General features: G+C 45.9%; 1 protein-coding gene across 6 annotated transcripts in view; it reads left to right on the forward strand.

Annotated features, from left to right (window-relative positions):
- The window catches only part of STARD9 (StAR related lipid transfer domain containing 9), a 146629-nt gene that overhangs the window by 108945 nt on the left and 25663 nt on the right, over positions 1-12021 (forward strand). The window contains exon 1 of one of the 6 annotated variants that reach the window (XM_060174470.1): positions 9399-10314. The exons of the other annotated variants lie outside the window; for them this stretch is intronic. Within the exon in view, the coding sequence (XP_060030453.1) occupies positions 10220-10314 (95 nt within the window). The 5' untranslated portion in view covers positions 9399-10219. Of the gene's footprint in view, positions 1-9398; positions 10315-12021 lie in introns of those variants that run through there. 6 annotated transcript variants of the gene reach the window in all.

Here is a 12021-nt window from a genome sequence, read left to right on the forward strand (position 1 = left end):
TTGTTGCCCTTGTTGATTTATTGTTGTAGTCATTATTATTGTTGTTGTTGATGTCATCGTTGTTGGATAGGACAGAGAGAAATGGAGATAGGAGGGGAAGACAAAGAGGGAGAGAGAGATAGATACCTGCAGACCTGCTTCACCGCCTGTGAAGTGACTCCCCTACAGGTGGGGAGCCGGGAGCTCGAACCAGGATCCTATTAAAGCTTTGCACCACATGCCCACTGAGCTACCGTCTGACTCCCGATATTTCACTTTTTTTTTTTTGCTGTTGTTGTTTTTTACCAGAGCACTGCTCAGCTCTGGCTTATGGTGGCATGGGGGATTGAATTGGGGACCTCATAATCTTAGGCACGATAGTTTTTCTCTATTATTATTATTTATTTTCCCTTTTGTTGCCCTTATTGTTGTAATAGTTTCTTTTCATAACCATCATGCTATCCCCCCCACCCTGATTTGCTATTTTATATGGCCACTTTTCCTATGTTAATATGGTTTCAGTGTGATGTGTTTGGAACTTTTTCTTTTTCCCCTAGACCACTGCTCAGTTCTGGCTTATGGTCGTGTGGGGGACTGAACCTGTAACTATGGAGGCTCAGGCATGAGAGTCTCTTTGTATAACCATTATGCCATCTACCCTTGACCTGTTTGGAACTATCTTTGATATTGCTTCTTTTATTTATTTATTTTTTAATTTTATTTATTTATTCCCTTTTGTTGCCCTTGTTGTTTTATTGTTGTAGTTATTATTGTTGTTGTCGTCGTCGTGTTGGATAGGACAGAGAGAAATGGAGAGAGGAGGGGAAGACAGAGAGGAGGAGAGAAAGACAGACACCTGCAGACCTGCTTCACCGCCTGTGAAGCGACTCCCCTGCAGGTGGGGAGCCAGGGTTCGAACAGGGATCCTTACGCCGGTCCTTGTGCTTTGCGCCACCTGCGCTTAACCCGCTGCGCTACAGCCCGACTCCCTTGATATTGCTTCTTAACCAAATTCCTGATTGGCCTTCCTATGTTCTGGTCTGTCTGTGTGGGAATTTGTGTCAGTTTTGATTTCAGGGTTTTAAAGATAGTACGGGACTGAGAAACCTACCACCCCACCACCATAACCAAGGATCCATAACTATGTGTAAGTGGTTCGGGAGCAGTATGAAAATATCTTAGGGCTCTGACCTCTCATACCGACCTCCACTACTCTGTAAAGCACAGAACCACAGCTTGATAGGGGAGTGGCTGCTTTTCTTCTTCATGACCACTCTTCATAAATTTCTACATGAAATCCCCTTCCCAGGTCTAGCTGTATTACAGGTTTGATATTAGAAGCAGGGATATTCTGTTTCCCAATGCCAAAGTGGCCTGCCTTGGGGAATCTATAGAAAATATCAGCTGGGGGATCAACTAGGAATACCAAAGGAGACCACCCGGACCGAAACAAGACAGGACTAGAATGACCACAGGAACCCAGTAAATCACCCTCACCAGGTTCCAGGTGTCATCAGGATGCCGGCCAGACTTCCCTGGATTGAAGACCCCACCAATGTGTCCTGGAGCTCAGCTTCCCCAGAGACCCATCCTACTAGGGAAAGAGAGAGGCAGACTGGGAGTATGGACCGACCAGTCAACGCCCATGTTCAGCGAGGAAGCAATTACAGAAGCCAGACCTTCTACCTTCTGCAACCCTCAATGACCCTGGGTCCATGCTCCCAGAGGGATAGAGAATGGGAAAGCTATCGGGGGAGGGGGTGGGATATGGAGATTGGGCGGTGGGAATTGTGTGGAGTTGTACCCCTCCTACCCTATGGTTTTGTTAATTAATCCTTTCTTAAATAAAAAATAAAAAAATTATAAAAATTAAAAAAAAATCAGATATACTCAAAATTAAAAAAAAAAAAAAAGAAAATATCAGCTGGGGCGGGGTAGAGTTCAGGTCCTGGAACATGATGGGAGAGGACCTAGTGGGGTTGTATTGTTATGTGGAAAACTGAGCAATGTTATGCATGTGCAAACTATTGGATTTACTGTTGACTGTAAGACATTAAATCCCCCCCCCAATGAAACAAAGAAATAAATTTAAAAAAAAAAAAGAAAATAACAGCTCAGGACTCAGAGCCCAAGGCCATAGGTGTCAATAATTGTCAGCAATATGGGCTCAGGGTTTCTGCGAGAGTTGTGAAGGTCTCCGGGTCCCTCAGAGAGTTCTGATTTCTCTTCCTCAGGCCAGGAGCATTTGGTGGTGGCTGAGGGCAGTGTGGCTCTCACCCTGGTAGTGTAAGAAAGATACTGGGTGTGGGAGTAGAGTTCTAATGTAGAGCATGAGCAGCGGAGCGATTCTTACAGGAGGCCTGTTAAGGAAGGGAGATGGTGGGGGTGGATAGCATAATGGTTATGCAAGCGACTCTCATGCCTGAGGCTGGCTCCAAAGTCTCAGGTTCAGTCAGCTGAACAGTGCTCTGGTAGAAAAAAGGGGGGGGGGAGCGGGGAGATAGTTCCAACAACAGATGAGTAGCTGAGTAAGTTGTGGTCTATATACACTGGAATACTACTCAGCTACTAAAAATGGTGACTTTGCCTTCTTCAACTCATCTTGGAAGAGTTTGAAGGCATCGTGTTAAGTTAGATAGGCCAGAAAGAGAAGAATGAATATGGGATGATTCCACTCATGGCAGAAGTTGAAAATTAAAAACAGAAGGGAAAATACAAAGCAGAACTTGGACTGGAGTTGGTGTGTTGTACCAAAGTAAAAGTTTCTGGGGCAGGGGAGAGTGTTCAGGTCCCGGAAAATGATGGCAGAGGAGGACCTAGGTGGAGGGTAAGGGTGTTATGTGGAAAAATGAGAAATGTTACACATGTACCAACTACTACATTTTACTGCCAACTATATACCATTAATCCCACCCCCTAATAAAGGGGGAAAAGGGAGGGGAGAGAGGCCATCTGACAGTCAAACTGAGACCACAGCAACAACAATGGGGCCAGGCTCAAATCTGGGTCATGCATATAGCAAAGCAGCACATTATTCAGGTGAGCTGTTTGTTGCTGGTCTAACACTAGAATTTAAGGATACTTGATCCTAGAGACTGGGGATCCAGTAGGGTAGCAGGTATAACTGAGGGTGGAGTATATCAAGACTGAGGCAGATTCTTGGCTTTTCAGAGTGGCTCACCCTTTATGTAGTGAAGTCTCGAGAGGAGACCCAGTGTTAGGTGAGGTTTCTATTTGGAACACTTACTGAGGATCTGTTTTTTTCCTTACTGAAGGAAAATAAGGATCCTGTAACCTAAAGAGTTATGGATGTTGAAGCACTATATCCGATTAATAAAGCTGCCTCACATCCTAGCTCTGTGACAGAGAAACTGTGTGACCTTGGGCAGCTGACTGAGCACATCTGCTCACCTTTGAGTGAGGACACTGCCCTGTGTCCCTGGAGCTCGTGGTGAGAATAGGCTGAGTGGTGCGTGTGGGTTGTTCTGCAGCAGGCCTGATAGCCCACAGTCCCCACCCCAAGTTCCTCTCAGCCTTGCCCCAGAGAACATAGGCCTTCCCTATATTCTCAGATTCTCTAGCTTCATAGGCACTGACATGACCTTTCAGTCTCTCCAAGAATGGCCCCTTTCATTCAGAGAGGATCAAGAGGGTATGGGTGAACCAAGCCCTCACCCCACACACTGCCCCTATCCTCCAGCACCAGCCCTGGAAGTCTGTGGGCCAGGCTGGTCCTGCCCAGCTCCCGTTGGCAGCCTCTGCATACCAACCTTGGTGGAGGTGGGGTGGTGTGGGGCTCACGCCTGTGATTGGGCAGAAGGACTGAAGAGAGCCCATGAGAGGAAAGAGAAATGCACTTCGTCAGCTGGCCTTTTGTCTGGGTTTGTGACCGAGTCTCCAGGAGACTCTTGTCTGCTCTTGGGTGGAGTTGGCTCCCAAGCATCCCCTTGTTTTAGACTTTCTCCTTGCCTTTCTCTCTCTGGACCAGCACTCAAGGGGAGCCTGCAAATCTGGGACTGGCTCAGAGCTGGGGGAAAGCGGGAAAGCAGCCCGTCTGTCTCCTCCTCTTTGCAGCAGTGATGTGGATGAGGGAGGAATCTGTCCTTGATCCCTGTTGTTGCCTGTCATCTTGGCATTTTCCCATTTGAATTGGGGAACTTGACCTTAAGTGTCCCTGCTGCTGCCACACTGCTCAGTAAGTCAGTAAGTAGTTGGTGCTGCATTCTGCTGTTGCAGCTGTCAGGCCCTGAGGCACCGGGGAGGAGCAGGGAGGGAACCCCAGAGTCCTGGCACGCAGGTGAGCAGGCAATAGCCCAGGCATGTGGGAGCCTCCCAGGGGGATGGGAATCCATCTGATAGAAGCAGAGGTCCTGGGCTGGGAGGTAACTGAAGATCTGCCCTTGATTATTCACCCAGACATAGAGTTTAAGGTTGGTATCTTTTCACCTGCTTTCCGGAGACTTAACTGATGCACTTGCTGGCCAGGGAGCCGTTTCTAGTCTGGTAGTGTGTGGCACCTCGGGTGAATGAATATTCAGTGTCTGCAGTGATCCCCCAGACAGGCTCTCTCTGCAGGCCTTGTTGCTGCTGTGCAGGAAATGGTAATGGAGTTGGCAGAAGCTGACTGGCTGCTGCCTTCCTAGGGGAAGGATAGAGAAGCGCTTTGTAAACCTGAGTGAACATTGAGAGACTAGAGCCAGGCAGCAAAGGGAACTGAATACTCTCAGGAAGCTGTAGAAGCTCTCCTCTCTGCCCCTTGCATCTTTTAGTCTGGATTTTAGCTCTGTTTGTCTAAGATCCACTGATGGGCTTATGTTTGAAATTCATTCATGTTTGTAATCAGACAGAATTCAGGGCATATGGGTACAAAGTGTTTCCTACTGACTGCTTCTTTTTTCTGTTTGTGTCACATTAACATGTGACAGATGGCCTTTCCTCTTTTTCTGTATTGTGTGTATTTGGCCATTTGCCCACAACATTCAGCACCAACTTTCCCCTGAACACACTTGTTTAAGTGTCTGCGTCAGTCCTAACCCTTAGATCCACTGCAGAAAAGTAGTTTCAGTCTCCTTCCTGAAAGAGCTCTATGCCCCCACCCCATCCATTCACTCATCCATCCTTCACTGTCCTCTTAAAGCTGCATTAAGAAGTTTTAATGTGGGGGTCGGGCGGTGGCGCAGTGGGTTAAGCACATGTGGCGCAAAGCACAAGGACCGGCGTAAGGATCCTGGTTCGAGGCCCCAGCTCCCCACCTGCAGGGGAGTCGCTTCACAGGTAGTAAAGCAGGTCTGCAAGTGTCTGTCTTTCTCTCCCCCTCTCTGTTTTCCTCTCCTCTCTCCATTTTTCTCTGTCCTATCCAACAACAAACAGCATCAACAGTGGCAATAATAATAACCACAACAAGGCTACAACAACAAGGGCAACAAAAGGGGAAAAAATGGCCTCCAAGAGCAGTGGATTCATGGTGCAGGCACCGAGCCCAGCAATAACCCTGGAGGAAAAAAAAAAAAAAGAAGTTTTAATGCCAGGGCTGGGTGGTGGCGTACCTGGTTAAGTGCACAAGGACCCAGGTAGAAGCCCCCAGTCCCTACCTGCAGGGGGAATGCTTTGCAAGAGGTGAAGCAGTGTTGCAGGTGTCTCTCTGTCTCTCTTTCTCTGTCACCCCCTTCCCTCTCGATTTCTAGCTGTCTCTATCCAATAAATAAAAAAGATAATTTAAAAAATTTAAAAAAGAAAAATTTTTTTTAAAGTTTTAATGCCCCATGGAGGTAGATAGCATAATGGTTATACAAAGAGACTTTCATGCCTGAGGCTCCAAAATCACTGGTTCAATCCCCCATACCACCATAAGCCAGAGCTGAGCAGTGCTCTGATCAAAATTAAGTAACTAATTAATTTTAAAAGTTTTAATGTCCTGTAGTACAGAGACGATAGGCTTTCTGTGAAGTGCCAGAGAGTATTTTAGGCCTCATGGCTAGACCATCTCTGCTGCAGCTTCTCAACTTTGCTTGTGGTGGTGCAAAGCCAGCCTCCATGCCATACCAACAAGTATAAGTGGCTGTATGGATCCAGAACTTCCAGAACCATGCGGAGGATCACAACTGACTGACAGGCTTCATAGTTTATGCCTCCTGCTTTGATACCCTTTGTGGTTGGCTTCTGCTTTATAAAGCTGGGAGTCGGGTGGTAGCACAGCAGGTTAAGCGCAAGTGGCATAAGGTGCAAGGACCGGCTTAAGGATCCCGGTTCGAGCCCCCAGCTCCCCACCTGCAGTTGCTTCACAAGCGGTCAAGCAGGTCTTCAGGTGTCTTATCTTTCTCTTCCTTTCTCTGTCTTCCCCATCTCTCTCCATTTCTCTCTGTCCCATACAACAACAACAACAATAACTACAACAATAAGAGAACAAGGGCAGCAAAAGGGAATAAATAAATATATACTTAAAAATGGTAAAACTGGGAGTCGGGCAGTAGCGCAGCGGGTTAAGGGCATGTAGCGCAAAGAACAAGGACCGGCGTAACGATCCTACTTTGAGCCCCCGGCTCCCCACCTGTGGTGGGGGTCGCCTCACAAGTGATGAAGCAGGTCTGCAGGTGTCTATCTTTCTCTCCCCTCTGTCTCCCCCTCCTCTCTCCATTTCTTTTTGTCCTATCCAACAATGACAACATCAGTAATAACAACAATAATAACTACAGCAATAAAAACAAGGGCAACAAAAGGGGAAATAAATATTTTTTAAAAATGGTAAAATTCCCCACACCTATGGACATCTAATCTTTGACAAAGGGGCTCAGACTATTAAATGGGGAAAGCAGAGTCTCTTCAACATATGGTGTTGGAAACAATGGGTTGAAACATGCAGAAGAATGAAATTAAACCACTGTATTTCACCAAATACAAAAGTAAATTCCAAGTGGATCAAAGACTTGGATGTTAGACCATAAACTATCAGATACTTAGAAGAAAATATTGGCAGAATCTTTTCCGCATAAATTTTAAAGATATCTTCAATGAAATGAATCCAATTACAAAGAAGACTAAGGCAAGCATAAACTTATGGGACTACATCAAATTAAAAAGCTTCTTCACAGCAAAAGAAACCACTACCCAAACAACGAGACCCCTCACAGAATGGGAGAAGATCTTTACATGCCATACATCAGATAAGAGTTTAATAACCAACATATATAAAAAGCTTGCCAAACTCAACAACAAGACAACAAATAATCCCATCCAAAAATGGGGGGAGGGAATGGGCAGAATATTCACTACAAAAAAGATCCAAAAGGCCGAGAAACACATGAAAAAATGCTCCAAGTCTCTGATTGTCAGAGAAATGCAAATCAAGACAACAATGAGATACCACTTCACTCCTGTGAGAATGTCATACATCAGAAAAGGTAGCAGCAGCAAATGCTGGAGAGGGTGTGGGATCAAAGGAACCCTCCTACACTGCTGGTGGGAATGTCAATTGGTCCAACCTCTGTGGAGAACAGTCTGGAGAACTCTCAGAAGGCTAGAAATGGACCTACCCTATGACCCTGCAATTCCCCTCCTGGGGATATATCCTAAGGAACTCAACACATCCATCCAAAAAGATCTGTGTACACATAGGTTCTTGGCAGCACAATTTGTAATAGCCAAAACCTGGAAGCAACCCAGGTGTCCAACAACAGATGAGTGGCTGAGCAAGTTGTGTTCTATATACACAATGGAATACTACTCAGCTGTAAAAAATGGTGACTTCACCGTTTTCAGCCGATCTTGGATGGACCTTGAAAAAATCATGTTGAGTGAAATAAGTCAGAAACAAAAGGATGAATATGGGATGGTCTCACTCTCAGGCAGAAGTTGAAAAACAAGATCAGAAAAGAAAACACAAGTAGAACCTGAAATGGAATTGGCGTATTGCACCAAAGTAAAAGACTCTGGGATGGGTGGGTGGGGAGAATACAGGTTCAAGAAGGATTCAGAGGACCTAGTGGGGGTTGTATTGTTATATGGGAAACTGGGGAATGTTATGCATGTACAAACTATTGTACTAACTGTTGAGTGTAAAACATTAATTCCCCAGTAATAAAAAAAAAAAAATTTTAAGTGGTAAAACTAAGCAGTGTAACTTCTTTTTTAAAATTATTTTTATATTTATTTATTTTCCTTTTTGTTGCCGTTGTTTTTCATTGTTGTTATTGATGCCGTCGTTAATAGATAGGACAGAGAGAAATGGAGAGAGGAGGGGAAGACGGGGAGAGAAAGAGAGACATCTGCAGACCTGCTTCACTGCCTGTGAAGCGACTCCTCTGCAGGTGGGGAGCAGGGGGCTCGAACCAGGATCCTTATGCCGGTCCTTTCGCCTTGTGCCACTTGCGCTTAACCCACTGTGCTATCACCCGACTCCCACAATGTAACCTGTTAGAGCACTTAGTTCAGACTGAGAGTTGATTCTAGCATCATGTTATTGAGTGAGCTTCTCCAAGCATGAGAGCCAGAGCAACTTGGGACAGGAGTAAGATAAAGAATAGGATAGCTATTGAAGGATAGCTTTCCTGTTCTTTATTCCTCTGGGAGTATGGACCCAGGATCATCATGGGATGCAGAAGGTGGAAGGTCTGGCTTCTGTAATTGCTTCCCTGCTGAACATGGGCGTTGGCAGATCAATCCATACTCCCATACTCCCATACTGTCTCTCTCTTTCTCTAGTGGTGCAGGGGCCTGGGGAGGTGGGGCTCCAGGACACCTTGTGGGGTCGTCTGCCTAGGGAAATCAGGTTGGCATCATGATAGCATCTGGAACCTGGTGGCTGAAGAAAAGTTTATAAAGCAGAAACTTTATCTGCTCTGGTTTATGGTGGTGTGTGTGTGGGGAATTAAACCTGGGACTTTGGAGCCTCAGGCATGAGAATCTCTTTGCATAACTATTATGCTGTCTACCCTTCACCCCATACTAGCTTCTTGATTGAGCTAATTGTGTGTGTGTGTGTGTGTGTGTGTGTGGAGAACAGCTACTTTCCTTAATTGAAGTGACCGTGTTTGTGCTAAAGCTAGCCAGTCTGAGGACTGTTCTCCCCTCCTATACTGTGACGTCACGAGCCTCTTGTGACAATGTGCCCATGTGTCCCGAGTTACCAGAAGCCCAGAGCCCCCAGTTGAATTCATGTGCTCTCTCAGGCACTCTGCATGGCTGCTGTTTTGTCTTGAGCTGGGTTTCCACTTCCCCCAGTAACCCTGGCCCCTCTGTGACAGGATTGAGCTGGAGGACCACAGGCTGTTGAGGGAAGGAGAGCCATTCCACTGGGCCAAGTTTCGGAAGCAACAGTGGCCTGCAGTGGATTTGAAGCAGCAGATCTCAGTAGAGCAGGTTAGAGCCAAGCAAGGCCTGGAGTTGGGACAGGCATGCATTAGCCAGCAAATGACAGATAGTAGGCACCTACTTTACCTTCTCAGAAGTTCATCTCCTGCTTCCCCAGCCTTCTGTATTCTCTCCTTTGTTTTCTTTGTGAGGTGATGGAATCTTGGGTGTTTGGTCTTCTTTCTCTTTCAGAGACCAGAGGCTCTCTCTACTCTAGGGACCAGAGGCAAGAATAAGGATGCTACCTTCTTTATTTCCTAAGTGATGGACCTCCGATTCACATCTTCTCATGCGCATATGTGTCCTAGCTTTGCCTCCTGCCTGAGCACGTGTCCACAACTGTACTGAGACCTGGGGGCTTCATTCCCCCACCTTGTGGGAAGTGGACCGGGCAGCTTCATCCAGCCACATCACTCTGGCCAGCATTTTGCCACATGCAGATCCAGTCCTGGTTGAGGGTGTCTGAGTGCAAGTAGGGCAGAGAGGGAGTACTGACGTTCTCTCAGGGTGTGTTTGTTTCCCAGGCCAGCAGTGGCTGCTGGGAGAAGAAACTTAGCAGGCCAGCCTACAACAGCAGCAGCAGCAAGACCATGTAGCAGAGAGAGAAGCTGAGGTCTCTGGGCCAGCTGATGCTTGGCTTCAGGCAGAACCAGGGACTCAGCTATCCCCACTGGTCCAAAGCCAGAAGAGGGTGAAACTGCAGCTCCTACGGAGTCAGGCTCCCCAAGCAACAGAGTGCAACATTCAGCAAAAAAAGGTCTCTTTCCAGCTAGAGAGCATCATCAAACAGAGACTGCTGGAAGCTCAGAAGACACTGGAGCAGCTCCAGGCCTTGACCTGGCTCCAGGATGACTACTCCCAGGAGCCCCCAGTCCAGGTCCCTGGCCCTGAGGCCATGGCCCCAGAGTCCCAGTGTAGCAGCACTTCAACAAGTTACAGCTCCTTGAGCCTCCTACGGCTTTGCAGCCAGTACTTGCCACATCTGTGCAGGTAATAGCCAGTGGGGCTCTCCTGGAAGCACTGGAGCTGGGTTTGCAGCTTTCTTGCCCAGAGAGTGTTGTCTTCTCCCCCAGCGGCTCCGTTTCCTCAGTCTGTGAAATGGGATGCTATGTTCATTCCTTTCGCACCACCTTTTCTGTATTCTGACTACTCCTTACTCTGTAGTTGCTGTCTACCGAGACTCAAACTATATCTTCTCTGACTCTGAGTTGCAACTTACTTGATTGGTGGCATCTAAAAATCTCAGACTTATTTTCCATCTGCTCTTTAGACCTTGACTATATGATGCTAAAGGTATAAAGACCGCGGCCTAGTCTCCTTGTGCATGTCCTGTCACCACCAGGACAGCTAGACTCTGTTTCCACTACTCCTTCCCTCTCCATTTGCCCTATGCCTCAAGTGAACCTCTTGGTGCTTCCTCCCAAATGTGTGCTCGTGGAACACTTCTCTCTCTAACTCTGGTTCAAGGTGAGGTCTCCCTGGTTTCTGTACTCCTTCATGTCCTACTTTTAGTTGTGATGAAGATATGTTATCTCTCAAACTGCTCAGAACAGGAAATCAGTGTCTTCTGTCTCCTTAGCTCCTCCAGACCTTGATGATGGCCTGACCCATGAAAGTGTATGATTAATGTGCACGACTAATTGATGTTATGTCTACTAGCCTCTCTGGTCTTCAGAGTTCTGCAGACTTAAAAAAAAATTTACTACAAAAGATTGTCAAAATGACACATAGTTCTTACCATATTCATCAATCACAGCTTACTTTATTTCTGAAATATATTATTTAAAATATATATTTTTTATTTTAATGAGCGATGGAGAGATTGACTAAAGCACTGCTCGGCTCTGGCTTGTGGAGGTGGTAAGGTAGGGGTGTGTGTGTGGGGGGGTGCCTGAGCCTGGGACTTTGGAGCCTCTTTTTACATAACTATTATACATGTCCCTCACCCTTTCTGAAACACTTCTAAAGCAACTCCTAGACATCCTTATTTAAGTCATCCTTTAGTATACCCTTGTAAGAAAGAAAGAAATAAATAGAAACATGTGTATGGCTTCGAAGATAGCTCACTCATAGAGTGCACACTTTCCTGAGCTTGAGGATCTAAGTTCACGCCCATGGAGTGAACAATGGAGCAGTGAGTGTTATGGTGTGTCCTCTTCTCTGTCTGCTTGTATCTGTGTCTGAAGTTAAAAGGAAAAAAAATCTGCCAGCAGCAGCCTTGAGGTCCCAGAGGCAAACAAAATTAAATTATTTCTTATAATCACAGTTAACAAAATTAATATCAACTATCTGACATAACCGAAAATCCTACAGCATATTCACATTTAGTTGCCTCAGAAATATATAATTACAGTTGTTCAAATTAAGATCTAGCATCCTAGGAAGGTAACACAGTCAGGTCTCTCTCATTAATAAACAGATCTTAAAAACTTCAAGATCCAAATAGGACTTATATACTGCATGTGATAGGGATGTTTGTGCTTGAAATTGAGCCTGTCGAAGTATTTTCTCCACTGAGCTATATATATCACTGGCCTTTTGGTCTGATTCCTCTTGATATTCTTTTTAAAAAATATTTATTTATTTATTTATTCCCTTTTGTTGCCATTGTTGTCTTATTGTTGTAGTTATTATTGTTACTGATTCTGTCATTTGTTGGATAGGACACAGAAATGGAGAAAGGAGGGGAAGACAGAG

The sequence above is a fragment of the Erinaceus europaeus genome, chromosome 16, assembly GCF_950295315.1.
Source record: "Erinaceus europaeus chromosome 16, mEriEur2.1, whole genome shotgun sequence".
NCBI classification, from domain to species: Eukaryota; Metazoa; Chordata; class Mammalia; order Eulipotyphla; family Erinaceidae; genus Erinaceus; species Erinaceus europaeus.